This window comes from Oncorhynchus mykiss, chromosome 25, assembly GCF_013265735.2.
Source record: "Oncorhynchus mykiss isolate Arlee chromosome 25, USDA_OmykA_1.1, whole genome shotgun sequence".
Lineage (NCBI taxonomy): Eukaryota > Metazoa > Chordata > Actinopteri > Salmoniformes > Salmonidae > Oncorhynchus > Oncorhynchus mykiss.
This window is the reverse complement of record NC_048589.1, coordinates 19,267,225-19,292,922: the sequence shown is the minus strand read 5'-3', so window position 1 is coordinate 19,292,922 and position 25,698 is coordinate 19,267,225. Positions and strand designations below refer to the sequence as shown.

The 25,698-nt window shown below is 44.0% G+C and overlaps 1 protein-coding gene across 2 annotated transcripts in view; it reads right to left on the bottom strand.

Annotated features, from left to right (window-relative positions):
* LOC110505520 (regulator of G-protein signaling 6) overlaps nucleotides 1–25,698 on the bottom strand; it is a 59,131-nt gene that overhangs the window by 17,886 nt on the left and 15,547 nt on the right. For both annotated transcript variants that reach the window (XM_021584793.2, XM_036963066.1), the window contains exons 3-5: nucleotides 5,156–5,255; nucleotides 2,768–2,818; nucleotides 2,535–2,641 (exon numbers count right to left, since the gene is read on the bottom strand). In XM_021584793.2, the coding sequence (XP_021440468.2) occupies nucleotides 2,535–2,641; nucleotides 2,768–2,818; nucleotides 5,156–5,255 (258 nt within the window). The remainder of the gene's footprint in view (nucleotides 1–2,534; nucleotides 2,642–2,767; nucleotides 2,819–5,155; nucleotides 5,256–25,698) is intronic.

Genomic DNA, 25,698 nt, shown 5'->3' with positions numbered 1-25,698 from the left:
ATAGCCCTTATCCTCTTATTCCGCTGGACCTCTCAAACCTCAGGAGGCTGAAGAAATTTGGCTTGTCACAAAAGCACTCACAAACTTTTACAGATGCACAATCGAGAGCATCCTGTCGGGCTGTATCACCGCCTGGTACGGCAACTGCTCCGCCCACAATCGTAAGGCTTTTCAGAGGGTAGTGAGGTCTGCACAACGCATCACCAGGGGCAAACTACCTGCCCTCCAGGACACCACCCGATATCACAGAAAGGCCATAAAGATCATCAAGGACAAGGACAACAACCACAATCACCCGAGCCACTGCCTGTTCACCCCGCTATCATTCAGAAGGCGAGGTCAGTACAGGTGCATCAAGGCAGGGACAGAGAGACTGAAAAACAGCTTCTATCTCAAGGCCATCACTAACATTGAGTGGCTGCTGCCAACATACTGACTCAACTCCAGCCACTTTAATAATGGAAAAATTGATGTAAAAAATGTATCACTAGCCACTTTAAACAATGCCACTTAATATAATGTTTACACGCCCTACATTATTCATCTCATATGTGTATACTGTACTCAATACCCTCTACTGCATCTTGCCATCTTTATGTAATACATGTATCACTAGCCACTTTAATCTTTGCCACTTTGTTTATATACCCTACATTACTTATCTCATATGTATATACTGTACTCGATACCATCTACTGCATCTTGCCTATGCCGTTCTGTACCATCAATCATTTTATTTTTTATTTTCATTTTACCTTTATTTAACTAGGCAAGTCAGTTAAGAACAAATTCGTATTTTCAATGATGGCCTAGGAACAGTGGGTTAACTGCCTGTTCAGGGGCAGAACGACAGATTTGTACCTTGTCAGCTCGGGGGTTTTAACTTGCAACCTTCCGGTTACTAGTCCAACGCTCTAACCACTAGGCTACCCTGCCGCCTCATTCATATATTTGTATGTACATATTCTTCATCCCTTTACACTTGTGTGTATAAGGTAGTTGTTGTGAAATTGTTAGGTTAGATTACTTGTTGGTTATTACTGCATTGTCGGAACTAGAAGCACAAGCATTTCGCTACACTCGCATTAACATCTGCTAACCATGTGTATGTGACAAATAAAATAGGATTTGACTTGATTTGATTTTGAGGGGGGTAGAAGGACCTCCATCTCCAGCAGGCTGACCACAGCGCCTGGACCTTTGCTTTTAATGGAAAGAACTGGTGAACTGATAAGTTAGGGGAAATACATTTTTAGGGAATAGTACCTGTAATCCAGTACAGAAATTGGGACGGAAGAACCCATGCACTAATCAGTCTTAGAAGGAGGCTTAGTCCTTAAAGGGCTAGTGTAGCCTGAATGGTGCATTTAAGCTAACCTTCTTCAAGGAAAGGAAGAGCCAGCTGACAAAGTAACCAGAGACACAACCCAAACGAGCAGTCCATGAGGGACCATCCAAACTCAGCAGAAACGAGCAAGAAACCACCACCAAGGAGCGGGTTGAGAGTTTCAAGATCCTCTGTTCCACATCACCAACAGACTATCATGGTCCAAACACACCAAGACAATCGTGAATAGGGCACAACAACACCTTTCCCCATCAGGACACTGAAAAGATTTGGCATGGGTCCCCAGATCATCAAAATGTTATACAGCTGCACCATCGAGAGCATCCTGGTTGCATCACCGCCTGGTATGGAAACTGCTCGGCATCTGACCGTAAGGCGCTACAGAAGGTAGTGCGTACAGCCTAATAAATCACTAGGGCCAAGCTTCCTGCCATCCAGGACCTATATACTAGGCGGTGTCAGAGTAAGGCCCAAAAAATGGTCAAAGTCTCCAGTTATAGACTGTTCTCTCTGTTACCACACGGCAAGCGGTACCTGAGAGCCAAGTCTAGGTCCAAAAGGCTCCTTAATTAACAGCTTCTACCCACAAGCCATAAGACTGCTGAACAATTAATCAAATGGCCACCCGGACTATTTACATAGTAATAAGTGTACACACTACCCTACACCAGATTGCGGGATGCTGTGAGTAGATCTGCAACACTGTACATTGTGCCTCTCCAATTGGTATAATCTATTATAGCAATATTGATATCTATATTTATTACATAGTGATAATACTCAACCATATCTCAAGTGATTTAACCACAGGTTAATGGAGTAAATTATGGCAGTGAGAGGAGACTGATTAGGCAAACATTTCCAAAGCGGTGCGTCCAGACTGATTACAACGCTTGACCTGTATAGTGAGGATCAGACTACTAGAGGAATCTCTCACATCAGTGGCTCCGTTAGAACATATTCTCCCCTGGTTATTTCTGCTTTAGAGCGTAAAGTGACCAGCCACAAGGTAATGAGGCTACTGTTCTGTTCTGGACAGTTCACAGGGATCATTTCTCCACTCCTTTGCCTTCATGTGATAATGGTCATGACACATGTTATGGTTGGTGGTTTGGACAGTAAATCCAGTTTAGGACCACTAAGGATGGTAGGTATACTGGTGCCTGAAAATATCATGGTAGCTTACCTGGAAGCGGTATAAGGTCCCATCATCTTTGAGAGTGAGGACGTGGTCGGAGATGGGGAAGAGGTAACCCTGGGCAGCAATCAGGCTCCCTAAATGGATGGCTTCAGCTGCAGGAGCGAGAACAGGATACTAACGCTGAGTAGAGAAAAATGGCTTCCCTTTTTAATGCTTGAGTAGAGGCTGAGAACAGTGGTCATCCCTGTGAAATATGGCTGTGTACATAGCAGGCATACCTGAGTCCTCAATTGAGAGGTTTTTCACCAGCCACAGGACAATGTCTGCTCCTGGTATTCAAAAGAGAAGAATGGTTGACAGTGACATTGAAATAGCATTGTACACACAGAAAGTCTCTACACAAAAGATGCAACAGTCCTTGAACTGGTCTCCCCTTAACAATCTATTACTTTTAGCTTACAGCACAGCTACAATACTGACATAGTCGACCAATCAGCCTGTTATCCACCCTTAGTAACTTTTGGAAAAAATAGTATTTGACCAGATAAAATGCTATTTTACAGTAAATAAATGAACAACATTATCCAGGGCAGCTGTCCAGGCCCTTTACTTTTTTCAATCTTTACTTATGACCTGCCACTGGCTCTGAGTAAAGCCTGTGTGTCTACTGTGTGTATGCGGGTGACTCAACACTATACAGGTCAGCTACTACAGCGAGTGAAATCACTGCAACGCTTAACAAAGAGCTGCAGTTAGTTTCAGAGTGGCTGGCAAGAAATAAGTTAGTCCTAAATATTTAAAAAACTAAAAACATTGTATTTGGGACTAATCATTCACTAAACCCTAAACCTCAACAAAATCTTGAGTAATGTGGAAATTGAGCAAGATGAGGAGACTAAACTGCTTGGAGTAACCCTGGATTGTGAACTGTTATGGTCAAAACATATTGATGCAACAGTAGCTAAGATGGGGAGAGGTCTGTCCATAATACGTCTAAAATAAAGTGCTGCTGTGCCTTCTTAACAACAATATCAACAAGGCCCCTAGTTTTATCACACCTGGACTACTGCCCAGTCGTGTGTGCCACACAATGGGACTTGGGAAAATTACAACTGGCCCAGAACAAGGCAGCATGGCTGGCCCTTAAATGTGCACATAGAGCTAACATTAATAATATGCATGCCAATCTCTCATGGCTCAAAGTAGAGGAGAGATTGACTTCGTCACTGCTTGTTTTTGTAAGAAGTATTGACATGTTGAATGAACCGAGCTGTCTGTTTAAACTACCAGCACACAGCTCGGACACCCATGCATACCCCACAAGACATGCCACCAGAGGACTCTTCACAATCCCCAAGTCCAGAACAGACAATGGGAGGCGCACAGTACTACAGTACATAGAACCATGTGCACATGGAACTCAATTCCACATCAAGTAACTCACTAAAATCAGATTTGAAAAAATATACAAAATACACCTTATGGAACAGTAGGAACTGTGAAGAGTCAAACACAGAGGTACAAACACACATAACATACACACGATACACACATGTACACCTGGATTGTTATAGTAGAGTAGTGACACGAGGGCACACACTTAATGTATTGTGAAATCTGTTGCAAAATGTATTTTAGTGTTTAGAAATGCTATTATAATGTCTATAAATGCCTTACTTTTTGCTGGACCCCAGGAAGAGTAGCAGCTGCCTTGGCAGCAGCTAATGGGGATCCATAATAAATACAAATACAAATGCCCTTGGCTAAGGCTGAATGTGGCACAGGTGAGCAGGTGTTTGCAGCAACAATTCAAACGGAACAATGTGATCTTGGACTAACAATAGGCAGGAAACCAGGTCTTTTGTCTAACTCCTGGACAGCAACATATTTGGCACAATGCTAGCACTTGGGAGTGAGGAGTGAGACTGAGAGAGTCAAGTGTGACACAGCAGGCCTAGGGAGACATGTGAGGGGGTGAGTCACACTCAGAGAGCATCCCCCCACCCACTCCCCACCAGCCCCATAGATACTGTTGACTCTGTTGACTCACAAGCTAACACACATACACCAGCCAAAACTGTCTTACTCACTCACACTGCCCCCTTAAACCATGTCACCCAACACACAACCAGCCACACTGCATAATGACAAGGGCAGCGACATACCAGACATCACATCAGGCTTCTCTGCCAAAACCTTACGGGCTGAGACTGCCTCATCTGTCCCAATCTGCAGAGGCAGCAATTCAAATGAGCCTGAAAGGTCATATTTGCTTTAATGATTCTGACTCCTTCTCTCTCTCTGCTGAGCCACACTGAGTCATATCTCTCTCTCTCTCTCTCTCTCTCTCTCTCTCTCTCTCTCTCTCTCTCTCTCTCTCTCTCTCTCTCTCTCTCTCTCTCTCTCTCTCTCTCTCTCTCTCTCTCTCTCTCTCTCTCTCTCTCTCTCTCTCTCTCTCTCTCTCTCTCTCTCTCTCTCTCTCTCTCTCTCTCTCTCTCTCTCTGCCTCTCTCTGCCTCTATCTCACGCACACACATGCTGAACATGCAGCAAGCACGCTCACACACACACACACACACACACACACACACACACACACACACACACACACACACACACACACACACACACACACACACACACACACACACACACACAGCTGGTCACCTGATACCACACTGGGGATCTTGGACAGGAAGCTCTTGACAGTTCGGATGGCCACACCTCCTGCCTTCTCATCCTGTATCCGCATAATGACGTCTTCAATCTAACAGGGAGAGGAGAAACAACACAAGTGATCAGGTTTAGAGCACGAACTAAAACTTCCACAGTTTCTCCATAAAAAGTATTCATTTTCATATTATAATCCAATGGTGATGGGGATTACTTGTTGTGTGCTGTGGCCTGCAAAAAAAGGTCTGTTTATTGAGCCCCACAGTTCCCACGGTAACAAGGCACTCCAATGGGAAGACGTTGAGGAAGTCTGTCAGAGTGATTCCTCAGAGGCTAAGATAAACATCACAACTCAAATGCACGGCAGGCAGTGAGCTCCCCACCACATCACACACCAGCAGCCTCACTCTACAGTCAGCCAATATCACTCGCACGGACACATTATGCACACATTTATAGCTCCTTGCAGCAGAGGTTTGCGTTAAGGTGGAGAAGCTTAATAAGGGCACCACAAGCCCAGACTGATGGACTCAGACCAGAAATTCACACCAAATGATTTAGTACACTCATTATTATCCAGAGCCCATCTCACCTTGTGCTCACTGGCCATTAAATCCTTCATTTTGTGGCAAACACACATACACACACTGACTGCAACAAAGCTGATTATGCTCGAATGAATTCAAAATCCTGATTGTGTGCAAAAGCATATTTGATTTGGCTGCTCCCTTCACTTCCCCATCTCAGAAGGGTAATCTGTATTTATCTGCACTGTTAAATGGGAGATGGCATGGTAGTCAGGAGTCAGAAACAATCAGAAAACACTCTTTATCAGTCATTTGCATAGAGCCCTATAGGGAACAGTGATAAAGTCAAGCAATTCTCTGTTGTGTGCCATTGCCATTCCAGCATGTTCCTGACCCCCTTCTCTTCCTCTCCTCTCATCCATCATTTAAACTGACACGTGTGAAGTCGATCCATCAGCCTCCTTAGCTTCAGAATGTCATCTCTGAGCAAGCAAGCGCACCAAGAGCCAACTGCCTCCTCTCCTCAGTGGTTGCAGCAGGTTGCAGTTGCACGGCATGCCTCAGTACTGTGTACTCACAAGGACAACTATAGAGATGTGCAGCATTCTGGCCAATACAATTCACACGCCAAGGACAGTAAAGTAAGACAGCACAGCTTTTCAACAAGTGTAAACAACCAGGAGGAACAATCACAAGTAGACCCAATCAGCATGTCTGTCTATGGCTATCATCTCCTTGCCAACCAGCGTTGTGTTAAGTAGATTACGCAGGCCCTCAAGTTGTCGATATTATATTAAAAAAATATATAGATATATTTCACCTTTATTTAACCAGGTAGGCTATTTGAGAACAAGTTCTCATTTGCAACTGCGACCTGGCCAAGATAAAGTAAAGCAGTTTGACAAATACAACAACACAGAGTTACACATAGAATAAAACAAACATACAATCAATAATACAGTAGGAAAATCTATATAAATCAAATAAAATCTAATTTATTTGTCACATACACATGGTTAGCAGATGTTAATGCGAGTGTAGCGAAATGCTTGTGCTTCTAGTTCCGACAACGCAGTAATAACCAACGAGTAATCTAACCTAACAATTCCAAAACTACTACCTTATACACACAAGTGTAAAGGGATAAAGAATATGTACATAAAGATATGAATGAGTGATGGTACAGAACGACATAGGCAAGATGCAGTAGATGGTATAGAGTACAGTATATACATATGAGATGAGTAATGTAGGGATTGTAAACAAACTGGCATAGTTTAAAGTGGCTAGTGATACATGTATTACATAAAGATGCAGTAGATGATATAGAGTACAGTATATACATATACAGATGAGATGAATAATGTAGGGTATGTAAACATTATATTAAGTAGCATTGTTTAAAGTGGCTAGTGATATATTTTACATCAATTTCCATCAATTCCCATTATTAAAGTGGCTGGAGTTGAGTCAGTGTGTTGGCAGCAGCAACTCAATGTTAGTGGTGGCTGTTTAACAGTCTGATGGCCTTGAGATAGAAGCTGTTTTTCAGTCTCTCAGTCCCTGCTTTGATGCACCTGTACTGACCTCGCCTTCTGGATGATAGCGGGGTGAACAGGCAGTGGCTCGGGTGGTTGTTGTCCTTGATGATCTTTATGGCCTTCCTGTGACATCGGTTGGTGTAGGTGTCCTGGACGGCAGGTAGTTTGCCCCCGGTGATGCGTTGTGCAGACCTCACTACCCTCTGGAGAGCCTTACGGTTGTGGGCGGAGCAGTGGCCGTACCAGGCGGTGATACAATCCGACAGGATTCTCTCGATTGTGCATCTGTAGAAGTTTGTGAGTGCTTTTGGTGACAAGCCAAATTTCTTCAGCCTCCTGAACATTCAGTTTGTCTGTGATGTGAACGCCGAGGAACTTAAAACTTACTACCCTCTCCACTACTGTCCCATCGATGTGGATAGGGGGGTGCTCCCTCTGCTGTGTCCTGTAGTCCACAATCATCTCCTTAGTTTTGTTGACTTTGAGTGTGAGGTTATTTTCCTGACACCACACTCCGAGGGCCCTCACCTCCTCCCTGTAGGCCGTCTCGCCATTGTTGGTAATCAAGCCTACTGTAGTGTCGTCCGCAAACTTGATGATTGAGTTGTAGGCGTGCGTGGCCACGCAGTCGTGGGTGAACAGGGAGTACAGGATAGGGCTCAGAACGCACCCTTGTGGGGCCACAGTGTTGAGGATCAGCGGGGTGGAGATGTTGTTACCTACTCTCACCACCTGGGGGCGGCCCGTCAGGAAGTCCAGTACCCAGTTGCACAGGGCGGGGCCGAGACCCAGGGTCTCGAGCTTGATGACGAGTTTGGAGGGTACTATGGTGTTAAATGCTGAGCTGTAGTCGATGAACAGCATTCTCACATAGGTATTCCTCTTGTCCAGATGGGTTAGGGCAGTGTGCAGTGTGGTTGAGATTGCATCGTCTGTGGACCTATTTGGGCGGTAAGCAAATTGGAGTGGGTCTAGGGTGTCAGGTAGGGTGGAGGTGATATGGTCCTTGACTAGTCTCTCAAAGCACTTTATGATGACGGAAGTGAGTGCTACGGGGCGGTAGTCGTTTAGCTCAGTTACCTTAGCTTTCTTGAGAACAGGAACAATGGTGGCCCTCTTGAAGCATGTGGGAACAGCAGACTGGGATAAGGATTGATTGAATATGTCCGTAAACACACCAGCCAGCTGGTCTGCGCATGCTCTGAGGGCGCGGCTGGGGATGTCGTCTGAGCCTGCAGCCTTGCGAGGGTTAACACGTTTAAATGTTTTACTCACGTCGGCTCCAGTGAAGGAGAGTCCTCATGTTTTGGTTGCGGGCCGTGTCAGTGGCACTGTATTGTCCTCAAAGCGGGCAAAATAGTTATTTAGTCTGCCTGGGAGCAAGACATCCTGGTCCGTGACGGGGCTGGTTTTCTTTTTGTAATCTGTGATTGACTGTAGACCCTGCCACATACCTCCTGTGTCTGAGCCGTTGAGTTGCGACTCTACTTTGTCTCTATACTGACGCTTAGCTTGTTTGATTGCCTTGCGGAGGGAATAGCTACACTGTCTGTATTCGGTCATGTTTCCGGTCACCTTGCCCTGGTTAAAAGTAGTGGTTTGCGCTTTCAGTTTCACGCCAATGCTGCCATCAATCCACGGTTTCTGGTTTGGGAATGTTTTAATCGTTGCTATGGGAACATATCCCAGTCCAGTGCGGAACATATCCCAGTCCACGTGATGGAAGCGGTCTTGAAGCGTGGAATCAGATTGGTCGGACCAGCGTTGAACAGACCTCAGCGCGGGAGCTTCTTGTTTTAGATTCTGTCTGTAGGCAGGGAGCAACAAAATGGAGTCGTGGTCAGCTTTCCGAAAGTGCAAGTAGACAACGGACCTGATCGGACAGCTAGAGCCTCTGCTCTTTTCTGTCCATAAAAAAACAATTGGATTGGTGGAAGAGGCAGGGCAGGCCAGGAGCAAGGAAGGAGGGTGTGGTCAAGCAAGGCATCCCCCGAGGCTGAATGCCCAAAGGTTTTTATCAGAACGGTCGTAGATTAGTTTAGCCTTTTTGCTTTTCCCGACATGAGTTTGTGGTGTTTTGTTTTAAAAATAGAAGTAAAAATAAAAATAAAATAAAAAAAGAAGTAAAGAAGTAAAAAAATAAATAAATAAGGGATAAAAAAAACGGCATTCAAATTATAGCTCACAGCTGTGCATGGGAGAGGGTTGGGGGCGCTAAGGAGTGCATTCACATATATCTACACATTTTCATACACACAATTTTAAAAAATTTTTGTATTTTGTATTTTTGTATTTTTTCTTCCTCTCTTCTAGGTCAGTTTCAGCATTATGGACATGGGTGTATCTGTGGTCCATTTGGCCTGTCCCACGGCTTCCTTCCAAAAGGAGGGCGGGGGAGGGCCTTATATGCGTCGCGGAAGTTAGAATAGCAATGATCCAAGGTTTTACCAGCCCTGGTTGCGCAATCGATATGCTGATACAATTTAGGGAGTCTTGATTTCAGATTAGCCTTGTTAAAATCCCCAGCTACAATGAATGCAGCCTCAGAATATGTGGTTTCCAGTTGGCAAAGATTCAAATAAAGTTTGTTCAGAGCCATCGATGTGTCTGCTTGGGGGAGAATATATACGGCTGTGATTATAATCGAAGAGAATTCCCTTGGTAGATAATGCGGTCGACATTTGGTTGTGAGGAATTCTAAATCAGGTGAACAGAAGGACTTGAGTTCCTGTATGTTGTTGTGACCACACCACGTCTCGTTAACCATAAGGCATACGCCCCCGCCCCTCTTCTTACCAGAAAGATGTTTGTTTCTGACGGCGCGATGCGTGAAGAAACCAGCTGGCTGCACCTTTTCCGTTAGCGTCTCTCGAGTGAGCCATGTTTCCATGAAGCAAAGAACGTTACAGTCTCTGATGTCCCTCTGGAATGCTATCCTTGCTCGGATTTCATCAACTTTGTTGTCAAGAGACTGGACATTGGCGAGAAGTATACTAGGGAGTGGTGCACGATGTGCCCGTCTCCGGAGCCTGACCAGAAGACCGCTTCGTTTCACTCTTTTACGACGTCTTTGTTATGGGTCGCAGGCTGGGATCCATTCCGTTGTCCTGGGTGAAAGGCAGAACACAGGACCCGCTTCGGGAAAGTCATATTCCTGGTCGTACTGATGGTGAGTTGACGTTACAGCATGTGCAAATGAGGTAGGATAAGAGAGGTAAGGCAAGAAATTGGCCACGGTGGCAAAGTAATTACAATATAGCAATTAAACACTGGAATTGTAGGATGTGCAGAGGATGAATGTGCAAAGTTGAGATACTGGGGTGCAAAGCAGCAAGATAAATAAATAAATACAGTATGGGGACGAGGTAGAATGGATGAGCTATTTACAGATGAGCTATGTACAGGTGCAGTGATCTGTGAGCTGCTCTGACAGCTGGTGCTTAAAGATAGTGAGGGAGGTAAGAGTCTCCAGCTTCAGAGATTTTTGCAGTTCGTTCCAGTCATTGGCAGCAGAGAACTGGAAGGAGAGGCAGCCAAAGGAAGAATTGGCTTTGGGGGTGACCAGTGAGATATGCCTGCTGGAGCGCGTGCTACGGGTGGGTGCTGCTTTGGTGATCAGTGAGCTGAGATAAGGCGGGGCTTTACCTAGCAGAGACTTGTAGATTACCTGGAGCCAGTGGGTTTGGCGACGAGTATGAAGCGAGGGCCAGTCTACGAGAGCATACAGGTCGCACTGGTGGGTAGTATATGGGGCTTTGGTGACAAAACGGATGGCACTGTGATAGACTGCATCCAATTTGTTGAGTAGAGTGTTTGAGGCTATTTTGTAAATGACATTGCCGAAGTCGAGGATCGGTAGGATGTTCAGTTTTACGATGTATGTTTGGCAGCATGAGTGAAAGATGCTTTGTTGCGAAATAGGAAGCCGATTCTAGATTTTATTTTGGATTGGAGATGTTTAATGTGAGTCTGGAAGGAGAGTTTACAGTCTAAACAGACACCTAGGTGTTTGTAGTTGTCCACATAAGTCAGAACTGTCCAGAGTAGTGATGCTGGACGGGTGGGCAGGTGCGGGCAGCGATCGATTGAAGAGCATGCATTTAGTTTTACTTGCATTTAAGAGCAGTTGGAGGCCACGGAAGGAGAGTTGTATGGCATTGAAACTCATCTGGAGGTTAGTTAACACAGTGCCCAAAAAAGGGCCAGAGGTATACAGAATGGTGTCGTCTGCGTAGAGGTGTATCAGAGAATCACCAGCAGCAAGAGCGACATAATTGATGTATACAGAGAAGAGAGTCAGCTCGAGAATTGAACCTTGTGGCCCCCCACAGAGACTGCCAGAGGTCCGGACAACAGGCCCTCCGATTTGGCATACTGAACTCTATCGGAGAAGTAGTTGGTGATCCAAGCGAGGCCGTCATTTGAGAAACCAAAGCTGTTGAGTCTGCCAATAAGAATGTTGTGATTGACAGAGTCGAAAGCCTTAGCCAGGTCGATGAATACAGCTGCACAGTAATGTCTCTTATCGATGGCAGTTATGATATCGTTTAGGACCTTGAGCGTGGCTAAGGTGCACCCATGACCAGCTCGGAAACCAGATTGCATAGCAGAGAAGGTACGGTGAGATTCGAAATGGTCAGTAATCTGTTTGTTAACTTGACTTTCAAAGACCTTAGAAAGGCAGGGTAGAATAGATATAGGTCTGTAGCAGTTTGGGTCTAGAGTGTCTCCCCCTTTGAAGAAGGGGATGACCGAGGCAGCTTTCCAATCTATGGGAATCTCAGACGATACGAAAGAGAGGTTGAACAGACTAGTAAATGGGATTGCAACAATTTTGGCAGATAGTTTTAGAAAGAGAGGGTCCATATTGTCTAGCCTGGCTGATTTGTAGGGGTCCAAATTTTGCAGCTCTTTCAGAATATCAGCTATCTGGATTTGTGGGAAGGAGAAGTGGGGGATGTTTGGGCGAGTTGCTGTGGGGAGCGCAGGGCTGTTGACCGGGGTAGGGGTAGCCAGGTGGAAAGTATGGCCAACGGTAGAAAAATGCTTATTGAAATTCTCAATTATTGTGGATTCATCGGTAGTGACAGTGTTTCCTAGCCTCAGTGCAGTGGGCAGCTGGGAGGAGGTGCTCTTATTCTCCATGGACTTTACAGTGTCCCAGAACTTTTTTGAGTTTGTACTGCAGGATCCAAATTTCTATTTAAAAAAGCTAGCCGTAGCTTTCCTAACTGCCTGTGTATATTGGTTCCTAACTTCCCTGAAAAGATGCATATCACGGGGATATTCAATGCTAATGCAGAACACCACAGGATGTTTTTGTGCTGGTCAAGGGCAGACAGGTCTGGAGAGAACCAAGGGCTATATCCATTCCTGGTTCTACGTTTTTTGAATGGGGCATGCTTATTTAAGATGGTGAGGAAGGCACTTTTAACGAATAACCAGGGATTGACGGAATGAGGTCAATATCCTTCCAGGGGTCCGGAGTGAGCTTCAGGAGTATCCCAGGAGCCCTAGCCAGGAGATGGGTCTAGCATGGGCTAGCGCCAGGCTAGTTGGTGCTAGCTCCGGGATGGAAACGTTAGCCAGTAGTAGTCAACCCGGGTTGCAGTTAGCTAGCTGCGATGATCCAGATGAAAAGGTTCAGAGTTTGTGGTAGGAATCCGGGGATATGGAGAGAAAAATAGATCCGGTATGCTCTGGTTTGAAACGCGTTGTATGAACTGGCGAGAGCTTTCCGAGCTAAAGGTTAGCGGATGACCGCTAGCAGTGGTTAGCTGATTGATAGATGATAGCTGAAAGCTAGTTAGCTAGCTAGCTTCAGTTGAGGTATTCCAGTTTGGAGGTTAGTAGAAATACTTTAGAAAAAAAACAGATCCACACCACACTGGGTGAGGCTGGTTGCCGGAGAGTATTTTGAAGTTGAGGTTTAGGAGAAATATTAAAAAGAATGCAAAGAAAAGATATAAAACTATATATGGGACATGACAAGACGCCATCTTGCAACAAAATAAATATATACCTGAGCAACACATTTGAGATGCTTATGGATTTAATAATAGCCCTATAATGTTTCAGACCGAGGAGAGGAGGAGAAATAGTGAGGCAAGACAATTACAATTCTCTCACCATGAGTGTCTTCATATGAATTATTAAATGAAAGCTCATCCACAGAGAATTTCTGCCTTTACACAGACTGTGCTGTTGCTGTGCTGTTGATACCTCTTCACAGACTGCTCTTAGAGAGAGAGAGAGAGAGAGAGAGAGAGAGAGAAACAGAGATTTTACAGTATGCTACATTAACATTCTTGTCTTTAGCCGGTGTGTTGTGAGCAGAGACATTTTAGAATGGCACAATCAGTCCAACCATATTTACTGCCTTCCTGTGTATGAATACAAACCTTGAGACAAAACAATGGGGAAAAAGCTTAGAAACCATTTCCATTTTGTACAATGCAGTGCCTCTCCACACACCCTGAGAAAGTCAGTGAAAGGATTGAGTTATTTTGTTCTTGTGTAATAATGGATCTTGAACTCCATAACAGCATTTAAAATAACTCATTATCTCCCTATAGGATGACAGTGGACACGAAGTACTTAGCAGGGGTACAGAACATTGCCGTATCTTTTCGCTATGGAAGCTAATGGTGTTTGCAGCTTGGTGTGGAGGGCTTTGAGAGCTGAACATTCCTGCTAGCAGGCGATAACAGCACTTTACCCCTCTGCACTGAGCTCTATAAATGGCAATCGTGCGCGCACGTGAGTGTGTGTGTGTGTGCGTGCGTGCGTGCGCGTGCGCTGGGCCCCGTTGTCAACAATCTCTCTTATCAGTGAAGCTACTGAGGGCCCATGCTGCTGTCAGGGGAGTGCCACCATTTCACTCAGCCCATTTCACAGACGCCCTGGGACGCTCCCTGACCAGCCATTACAGAGTGGAGTGTGAGGGCCCAGTGGAGGTAACAGGGTCAGGCACGTGTGAGAGTGGCTGTTTGAACCTACAGAAGCCTAATGATGCTAGAATCTTATAAACACAATTTATAAACACAGAAACACCATGAGGTCTTGTGGCTGTGTGGTTTCGATTACCAACTGGAGTTTATATCTCATTGAAAGAGTGGTTTCAGTTGAAATAATGTCTGTAGGGAGCTACTACTGGATACGAGAAAGAACTACATTTCCACCAACCAGGATGTGTTTAAATACCGGTCATGACAAGAGCCTTTGCTCAAATTGTGACTAATACTAACTACAGTACCTTAAATCTGTAAATGGTGCGAGACAAGCTAATAATAAGATAATAAAACCAGAAAAGTCTCCCAAAATGAGGCCTTGATAAAAAATGTATAAGGCTGTAATAGAGCATTAATGATTCAACAGCCGTCACCTCCACAGACACACTCGTCATTGACATTTATGGCTGTGAAAGTCATGATGGCCAATCGGAAAACTTTTAAGACTGTTTTCTGACCTACTTTCTGCTAAATGAGGTTCTCTGTACTGCTCAATTAACATATGAGCAGAGCCCAACAATTTGAAATATAGAATAGACTTCTGATAAGTGCATATTGGATAAGTGTAAACTCTTTCTACGTGCAGTGAGAGAGTTCACAGACCCAGTACATTCTTCTGACTTGCTCTGGATATCTTCATATGGATTAGTGCATGCTTTCTAACAGTCCAAAAGCCATCACAATGAACTGTTTATGGAGCAAGTAACTTTTAGGCAAGAAATCAAACATACTTTTTTTTTCTCCTAGGACCAGCCAGGCATCACACTGTGGGAATAGCAAGCTGATATCTAGCTTGGTGCCAGCTGGTCTGGTCTGCTCTAGGGATGCAGGTGTGAATGAGGGCTGCTGGGGTAGAGAGAGTCTCCCTGTACCCTCTATGGTCCAGAGGGGGGCCTGCTGCAGGTCTAATCATGAAGAGGGGGCTCCGGGTGTTAGGGAGCCTCTCCTGGATTTGTTTCACCAGGGAGAGAAACTGTGACAGCTACTGGGACAACCCTCACATGCAGCAAGACAAGCAATGACTGGAAAGGCCAAAAGTGGAGAAACCAAATACACACATACAGTATAGTTTACAGTCACTCACCTCCCTCCCTTTGCTCTATTCTAGTTCTTTAGGCAGTCATTACGAAACCCATGTACCTGCTCAAGCCATTACTCTCTTTCCTGCTGACTTATCAACAATGTAGAATGTCTTGAAAACAGAAATGCATTAATTGATGAATGTGTATTGGAAATAGTCCCATGATAATTCTCAACAGGATACATCTCAGTTATGTGTGCGTTTTCAGTGTTTTATGACAGTATGTTCCTGTTCCCAAGCGGATAATTTTGCACCTTACTGAAGCCATTTTCCTCCACCAACATAGCTCATCCTTTTGATCACAGGAAAGCCTGGATTGTACTGCAAACACATAAAAATTAATCTTTCAGCGTGGAGAAAAAGCATAATCACTCAAATCCTGGTTTGGATTTAAGCTCCAGAAGATGAAAATCCATGTTCTACCACGTCCTTGCTGTTTCATTGTTCTGATGAAAGTCTTTGGGTTGTGGTTGTTTGACTGTAAGGTTGGCACACAATGCAGGAGGAAGTTATGATCATGCACACTAGCATAAGACAACTCATTTCAGGGGGGGCATTGGGCTTCTGAAAAAGAACCCTCAGCCATGTTTCCACAGCTAAGACTGTGACCGCTTCAACCTTGCTTCTCCAATACTCAGTATGTTGAAAATGTATTTATGATTATAAAAATCTAATACAGACATTGTTACAGCGACAGGCCAAACTTTTAGAAGTGAGTCACATACTCTGCTCAGACAGTTAATCTGGAGCACCTTCACATTGCCACAGGCAGGGCACCAGCAGTTTTCATTGTTAACTTTTCAGCCAGTAACCTCAGTGGTCATTCAACATTCTGAGCCTGCTCTGGTAAGATGGGGCAGAGGTGCAGCATACTGAAAAAGACCCAATTAGCTGCAGCTTGATTGACTGTTCAGCCTGCAGGCCTACTGGGGCCGAGGTCCACAGGAAAAGCCCAAGTGTGAATATGTGTGTGATTCAGAACCAATGCCTACATGGTCAAAGTGTTGATGGCAATGAGAGTTGCCTGCTTGGGCCAGTTGGAGCTCCCTTGTTAAAGAGACTAATAAGAGACTAATAATGGCGCCGGAGGAAATTGACGCTGACGTTTTACGGGCTCCTCACCAATTGTGCTTGTGGTTTTTCACATTATTTGTAACTTATTTTGTACATAATGTTTCTGCCACTGTCTCTTATGACCAAAACTAGTTTCTAGATATTAGGACAGTGATTCCTCACCTCGTACTGGACCAAGATTTTTTCTTTAACGAGTCGGACGCAAAGGATTTACTAAAAACACCGGACAAGGCCCAAATCCCCGTCATGAAGAAGAGACAGAGATATTGGGGATGTAGGTCGGGTTGCCTTGTAAGGATCCGACGGCAAGTGGGTAAACCGCCTCTACCATCAGTCCTATTAGCCAACGTGATTGGATAATAAACTGGATGAGCTCCGATCAAGACTATCTTACCAACGGGACATTAAAAACTGTAATATCTTACGTTTTACTGAGGCGTGGCTGAACGACGAAATGGATAACATATAGCTGGCTGGGTTTTCCGTGCATCGGCAAGATAGAACAGCTGCCTAAGACAGGGGGTAGTGGTCTGTGTCTATTTGTCAATAACAGCTGGTGCACAAAATCTAATATTAAGGAAGTCTCAAGGTTTTGCTCATCTCATGATAAGCTATAGACCACACTATTTACCAAGAGAGTTTTCATCTACATTTTTCGTAGCTGTCTATTTACCACCACAAACCGATGCTGGCACTAAGAACGCACTCAACAAGCTGTATAAGGCCATAAGCAAACAAGAAAATGCTCATCCAGAGATGGCTCTCCTAGTGGCCAGGGACTTTACTGCAGGGAAACTTGAATCCGTTTGAACTCATTTCTATCAGCATGTTACAAGAGCAACCAGAGGGGAAAAAAACTATAGACCACCTTTACTCCACACACAGAGACACAAACAAAGCTCTCCCTCGCCCTCCATTTGGCAAATCTGACCATAACTCTATCCTCCTGATTCCTGCTTACAAGCTAAAACTAAAGCAGGAAGTACCAGTGACTCGCTCAATACGGAAGTGGTCAGATGATGCAGATGCAAAGCTACCTGACTGTTTTGCTAGCACAGACTGGAATATAATATTTCAACTCCCGATCGGCGCAGCGGTCTAAGGCACTGCATCTCAGTGCTAGAGGCATCACTACAGACCCTGGTTCGATCCTGGACTCTATCACAAACAGACGTGATCGGGAGTCCCGTAGAGCGGCGCACAATTGGCCCAGAGTCGTGAGGGTTTGGCCGGGGTAGGGCGTCATTGTAAATAAGAATTTGTTCTTAACTTCACTAAGGTAGGGGGCACTATTTTCACTTCCGGATGAAAAGCATGCCCAAAGTAAACTGCCTGCTACTCAGGCCCAGAAGCTAGGATATGGATATATTTTTGGTTGATTTGGATGTAAAACATTCCAAAGTTTCCAAAAGTGCTAAAATAATATCTGTGAATATAACAGAACTGATTTGGCAGGCGAAAACCTGAGTTAGTTTTCTATTGACGTAGGACTTAAATTGCACTTCCTATGGCTTCCACTAGATGTCAACAGTCTTTAGAAATGGTTTCAGGCTTGTATTCTGAAAAATGAGAGAGTAAGACCACTCTGAATGAGTGGACCCTACAGTGTCCCAGAGATTTTTCAGGCGCACGTCCGTGCGCCTTTCTTGTTTACCTTTTATATTGACGAAGTTATTGACCGGTTGAAATATTATTGATTATTTAGGCTAAAAACAACCCGAGGTTTGATTATAAACACAGTTTGAAACGTTTCTACGAACTTTACGGATACTATTTGGATTTTTCGTCTGCCTGTTGTGACTGCGTTTGAGCTTGTGGATTACTGAACAAAATGCGCAAACAAAGGTTTTTTGATATAAACAGGGACTTTATCGAACAAAACAAACATTTATTGAGTAAATGGGAGTCTTGTGAGTGGAACTATATAACGATCATCAAAGGTAAGTGATTAATTTTATCTCTATTTCTGACTTGTGTAACTCCTCTACTTGGCTGGTAACTGTTTGTAATGACTTGTCTGCTGGGCGCTGTTCTCAGATAATCGCATGGTAGGCTTTCGCCGTAAAGCCTTTTTGAAATCTGACACCGTGGTTGGATTAACAAGAAGTTAATATTTAAACCGAAGTTTAACACTTGTATGTTTTATGAATTTTTATAATGAGTATTTCTGTTTTTGAATTTGTCGCTTTGCAATTTCACTGGATGTTGGCCAGGTTAACTGACTTGCCTAGTTAAATAAAATATTATTTTGACGGCATTGAGGAGTACACCACATCAGTCACTGGCTTCATCAATAAGTGCATCGATGATGTCATCCCCACAGTGACCGTACGTACATACCCCAACCAGAAGCCACAGATTACAGGCAACATCCTCACTGAGCTAAAAGGTAGAGCTGCTGCTTTCAAGGAGTGGGACTCTAACCCAGAACCTTATAAGAAATCCCACTATGCCCTCCGACAAAACATCAAACAGGCAAAATGTCAATACAGGACTAAGATTGAATCCTACTACACCGGTTCCGACGCTTGTCAAACCTTTAAACAGGTCAACATTCACAAGACGGATTACCAGGACGTGTACTCCGAGAATGTGCTGACCAACTGGCAAGTGTCTTCACTGACATTTTCAACCTGTCCCTGACCGAGTCCACAATACCAACATGTTTCAAGCAGACCACCATAGTCCCTGTACCTAAGAACACCAAGGTAACATGCCTAAATGACTACCGACCCGTAGCACTCACGTCTGTAGCCATGAAGGGCTTTGAAATGCTGGTCATGGCTCACATCAACACCATTATCCCAGAAACCCTAGACCCACTCCAATTTGTACACCGCTCCAACAGATCCCCAGATGACGCAATCTCTATTGGACTCCACACTGCCTTTTCCCACCTGGACAAAAGGAACACCTACGTGAGAATGCTATTCATTGACTTCAACTCAGCGTTCAACACTATAGTGCCCTCAAAGCTCATTACTAAGCTAAAGACCCTGGGACTAAACACCTCCTTCTGCAACTCGATCCTGGACTTCCTGACAGGCCTCTCCCAGGTGGTAAGGGTAGGTAAAAACATGTCTGCCACGCTGATCCTCAATACGGGTCACCTCAGGGGTTTGTGTTCAGTCCCCTCCTGTACGCCCCATGACTGCATGGCCAAGCACGACTCCAACACCATCATTAACCCCGGCCAAACCCTCCCCTAACCCGGACGATGCTGGGCCAATTGTGTGCCGCACTGTTGGACTCCCGATCATGGCCGGTTTGACCCAATTACCTCGACTGGCCTGTACCTGTCCCCCTGTATATATCTTTTTTATGTAATTATTTTTTTACTTTAGTTTATTTTAGTAAATACTTTCATAACACTTATTTTTCTTAAAACTGCTTGTTGGTTAAGGGCTTGTAAGTGAACATTTCACTGTAAGGTCTACTACACCTGTTGTATTCAGCGCATGTGACAAATACAATTTGATTTGATTTCATTTGATTTAATATAGGCGTGTAGTGGGAGAATGGGAAGGAAGAGGAGGGTCTACATGGGCTTTAGTTTCCATAGCAACATTCATAGAGACGAGAGGAACGGAGCAATTAAAAGTTTGTTGAATTTCTCCCTACATGGGAATAGAGCCAGATAGACTCAATTTACAATTACCGATCAGGCCTGTAGAGAGGGATAATCTAGTCAGTAGTCAGCACTCCCCTTTGAAACACAGGGATGAAGAGAAACAACACGAATACCAGAAAAACATCCTCCCATGCAATCATCTGTTGTTACAGACTCAATGTGTTGCATGAGTGCAGACAACACAAACAAGCATTTGAATCCCTCAGTCACAATGAATGGTTCACTTTTAGAACTAAGATTAATTTCAAGAGACACAATTATGACAGATGTACTTGAAAAGCATGAGCAATTCCAGGATAGAAACAAGTAACCCTATAATATCCTATATCAAGACCAACACAGCCAATGCTTTGGATCTCATTCACTAAAACTGCAGTCCATCTATTGAAAACAACTGCTCCGGGTGAAGGGTCATAATTTGATCACTCCAGTCAAATGATCAAAGACTTCAAAGACACGCCTAAAAACAATGGGTGACCTAGCACTCTCATGGTCTAAAAAGGCTTCTATAGTTTGTAATTTCCACTTTAAAATGACTTGATTTGCCCTAACGTAAAATGAATCAACCTCTACATAAAAATGTCCATTAGTTATAATCCACATAATAATTAACATTTCCTGTTGCTGCATTTCCTGTTGCTGCATTTTCCTGCTATAGAAAACGGTCTCAAATTAAGATCCTACATCCTTATTCTTCAAGGCACTTAGGCCAAACAAACACATCCTACACCATCTGCATCCTGAGTACCAGTGGGACTCCAGAGGGTCTGTAGCCTAATAAGGTCCCCTGACTTTATCCCTGCACTGTAATTGGGGAAGAAATACTATAGTGAACCCTCATTGCATGTGGGGTAATGAACGACAACAGAAGAGTTAAAGTGGAAGTGGTGGCACTGGAAGAAGAGTTTCCCTGCTGCTACTGTGTCAGTTTTGCTTGGTTAGCACTTTACAAAGTTTCTCCACTTACAACATGGTGACACAGAGAGATTTGAAAATGACTGCAAGGAAGTGATTTTTTCTTCACATTTCACCACCAACACAGTCCTTAATCTGAGCCAAAATCACAGCCAATCACTCACACCAAGCTGCGTCCATTCGTCTGCACTCTTTCCCTCTGTGTCTGAGGCAAAGCCAAGCTACTAAAATGTCAAAGTTGTAAGACAGAGTGCTTGACAACTGGGTGGCTGTGTTGAGTGAGAGACGGATAGAACTGTTCTATTTTCAGAAGGCAAGGCAAGGCAAGCTGCACAGAGATAGATAGATTCTCTCTGTGGGCATCAGATGGATCACGGCCACCCTGTACTGATACCAATTTAGCTGCTGCAGTCAGTGAATCCCACTCTCTCTCTCTTCATTAGCCCTGTCTGGATGAGAATAAGGGGTGTATGAGAGGACCATGCTGGTTCGGATGCGTACGCTTTGTCGTGATGTGCTCAACATAAAAAGCAACAACTGAATTTATCTATCTGGAGTGGCTGCGAGATGAACAATGTAGGTTGTTATACAAACAGGAGACAACATACTCACAGCTGAGACAGAATCAGTTACAGACTGTTGCTATTTTCATTGTGGTAGCTCAACATCTTTACATCCAATCCAAGTCTAAGTTCTGGTCTTACTGATATACCAAATAAATGCACAGGGAGGGTTCATGAAGCTTAAGAAAACCACAGTATGCATTATTCATGTTTGACTTTGCAATGTTAACATTGAGTGCCTCAGGGTCTTTTCCTGTCTGTCACTGGGTTGTGGTGACTAGGTTAGTGGGAAGATGGTTTCCTTAGGCACTCATCTGACTCATCTACATCTACATGGACCCACTTGTTCCTTATGTGAGAGAAGGAGGAATTATATTCCTTCATTACAGAGTACACTACTCCTTGGGTGCTGGAGGGAGGACAGGACAAGCAAGGCCCGTGGGCTGCAGTGTGCCATGCCAATCAAAGCGCAGAGAAGGCAATTTTTTGTGTTATTAGACCGACTCCTTGAAGTTTTTGGTTTGTTGGAATTTAACTAATTTGATCAATCTCTACTTATTACTGAAATGACTACTGACCAGTTACTGTCCTGTAAAGTAGGTATCTTCACTGCAGATACAAATGCTTGCTATGCCTTTTCTCTAGCCTGTCATTATTACTAATGCACAAAACAGTGGTGGGCTATCAGAGACAGAGGCAGCCTGAAGTCCTCCAAACAAGCCTTTTTTATGTCTGTTCACAGCTGTCTAGTCAGAGTGTTATAATGAAATGACCAGAATATTGCTGATGCAGTGGACACATTGACATTCTGCACCAAGATGTATGGTCAGTGTATTCCTGACCATACATGCTCATTGGATGCTAACAGGTCATTGGTATTTCAAGAGTTAAAATAACAGCAAAAGGTGTTTAAATAAAACGGTTTGTTTCCTGCTCAGGCCTTCTCTGGTTACACGGAAAATGAATGTGGGTTAGGGTGGAGCCACCTTATCCCATTCATTAGAGCGCACACACACACACACACACACACACACACACACACACACACACACACACACACACACACACACACACACACACACACACACGCACACGCACACACACACACAGTTTACCAAAGTCTTGATAAACAGGGATGTTTTCTCTTTTTTTCTCCTGATGTTACCATTACATGAAGCCATCTGTTCTTAATTCACACTAAACGACTCTCATGATAGAGTACCATGTACAATCTGATAACACTGCATCACTGCAGTCCCTGTCAAGGATAGAAGAATACACAATTGCCACACCCCAAAATGATGCTGTCTTCTATCTTAATCCTTAATGATTGCACACAGGCAATCAGTGAGGTAATGACCCTTGACCTTTAAGACACACATGGATTATCTGTCATGACCCTTTACTTTTAAGACACACATGGACTAACTGTCATGACCCTTTACTTTTAAGACACACACGGATTAACTGTCATGGCCCTTGACCTTTAAGACACACATGGATTATCTGTCATGACCCTTGACCTTTAAGACACACATGGATTATCTGTCATGACCCTTGACTTTTAAGACACACATGGATTATCTGTCATGGCCCTTGCCCTGATAGAGTGAAGGTTTTTATGGCTTCATGAATCAATGGTCCCATTACTTTCCCTCACAGTGTGACAACCCTCCTCTATGCAGCACTGTGCCCGTTACCTGTATCCTGTGTTTGGCCCTCCAGAGTGTTACTAGAACATTCCCAAATTAAGAAGGTAGGATGCTGCTCTTACAACAGGGAGACAAATTGAAAAAGTATGTTCTGAGAGAACCAAGGAGCCTCACCAGTGCATCACTAGGGGAAATGCCCACTGGCTCCCTCAGTGACATATAGATACTATTAGGAACCCACTCTGCTGTTGGAGAGCAACATGAACACACCAGGATCAATGTAGCAATGTGCAGAGTGTGCTTTATATGGGAAAGGAATCAGCAACTGATTTTCTGAGAACCCCCCTACTTCAATGAGAGCTGAACTCAATAATGAGTGCAGAACAGTGTTTTAAAAGCTCAAATTTCCTTACAAGTTTGACATTCTACCTACTTAGAGCCACAGAGTACTAGAGTCACTAGCATTGCTCCCCTCAGATGAGGTTGTAGCTGTCCCCTTCCCGGTTGATGGCTGGCTCCTCGTTCTCCTGACAGACAGAGGGGAAGGTTCAGTGGCCTTTGTCACCTTGTCATCCTCTCCCTGCCAGGCCACTTATTATGATCCTCTAATGGCCTTTTAATAACCACATATTAGCCTGGAGGTATTTGATGGTAGGGAGGCTATTTGATTGAATCAGAGAGTGAAAACAAGTGTTTTATAATGGGATATGTTACATTCAGCAGGCTACAGCCGCCGCCTCCCTCTAACACAGCCCTGTTGCCTGTCTGTGATCGGGGGGATGTTCTAATGATGGAATAAATTAGCAATGTGGTTTGGAAGATATATTTCAGTAATAATATATATCTATCTTTCCAGCCCAGCCTCACATCCAATTCGCGCATATATGTACAAAATGTATTTCAGCAGATTTCGTGCGTTTTTGTGCATTTTTGTGTGGTTCAATTCGTTTGAAAATACATGAATTTATGTGCTACTTAATTTGTGCGAAAAGACACAAATTTAACCAGTAGGCACACAAGCCTTTGCAACCTACGGACAGACGGCTCTTTAACCCAACCAATGGGTCAATCTACAAGTGGGCAACCATGGGGCCCACAACTTTGGCCGGCCGCGCCCGGACCCCTCCGGCCTACACGCATATGTGTGGAGTGCACCCCCCCCCCCCCTTCCCCCCTCCGGTTTCCACGTGTCAGAGATGGAAGTGGATCAACCGACTCAAAACTAGAAACCAAACTCCTAGGTTGCACTATGCTTTCCACATCCGTTGACAAGCGGACCTAGACATCATGACCACACCACATATGGACACATGACAACCAACCGAGGACCAAACCTGCATAAGGTGCGCAACTCAAGGGATTTTGCTGATCCGAGTTTAAGAACAAAAATTAAATATAAACTATCGCGTCTATATGGTTGTTGAAAAGGCTTGTGTGTAGCCTACTGGTTAAATTTGTGTCTTTTCGCACAAATTAAGAAGCACATAAATTTGTGTCAATTTGTGTCTTTTCGCATGAATTAAGAAGCACATAAATGTGTGTCTTTTCTCACGAATTAAGCCAGAAAAACGTACAAAAACACACTAAATTTGCTGAAATGCATTTTGTACACATATGCACGAATTGATTGTGAGACTGTGTTGATCTTTCATACTATCCAGGCCCCACTCAGTGTTGAACAGTATGATTGTCTTAGCAGATAGCAGTCCCTATCCAGTGCTGGCTAGGGCCAGCAGCACAGCAGCAACCAAACAATCAAATGTATAGTAACTTATGAATCTTTTATCATTTTACTTCAGGGGAGAATAAAACAAACAATCTATCATGTCAGTGGAGGTGGATTTTGCTACTAGAGCAATACACCCCCTGCATTATTGAAGACCTAACCCACTGAGACATGAGCCATGCTTTGTGATCTAATATCCTGCCACTATATTTCAAAATGAAGTGAAATGTCATTTTTGTATTTTTCTATCTGCTAGTCGTATCTGAGCGTGGCAGCTGCTTGTAATTCAGTGAGTTACTGTGCAGGCAAAATGCTTGGCCATACCTGCCTCAGGACCCAATTATCTTGTAATTTTCCTTCTAAAAAGGCCCCTGCTTAGTGCCATATTCCAGGAAAGGAATTGGAATCTTTCTCTCCAAAACACAGATAAGCTATTAATGCACCAAGAATTAAGGACATGAAAGAGAGAAAAAGGCAAACATGTGACTCTGAATGTGAAATGTCAAAGACTCCCAGAGCAGTAGTGTTTGCTGATGTTCCTGTCAGACTGTGGAAATGAGGCCTGTATTTCTGGGAGTCAGTTTTCATGGTAGAGAAAACTCATCCCCTAAATGCCATATCGGAGTAATGTTGGGTAGCTGTTACCTAAACCAGAGTGAGCTGAGATGATAGAATTTCATTTCTGTAGAGATTCAAAATCTCCTAATGTTGTGCATACTTCTTATTATGCAACAATGTTTAGATGGATCATTTTGCATGTTATGTTTTAGTCATTTAGCAGACGTTCTTTCCAGAGCAATTAGTGCATTAATCTCCA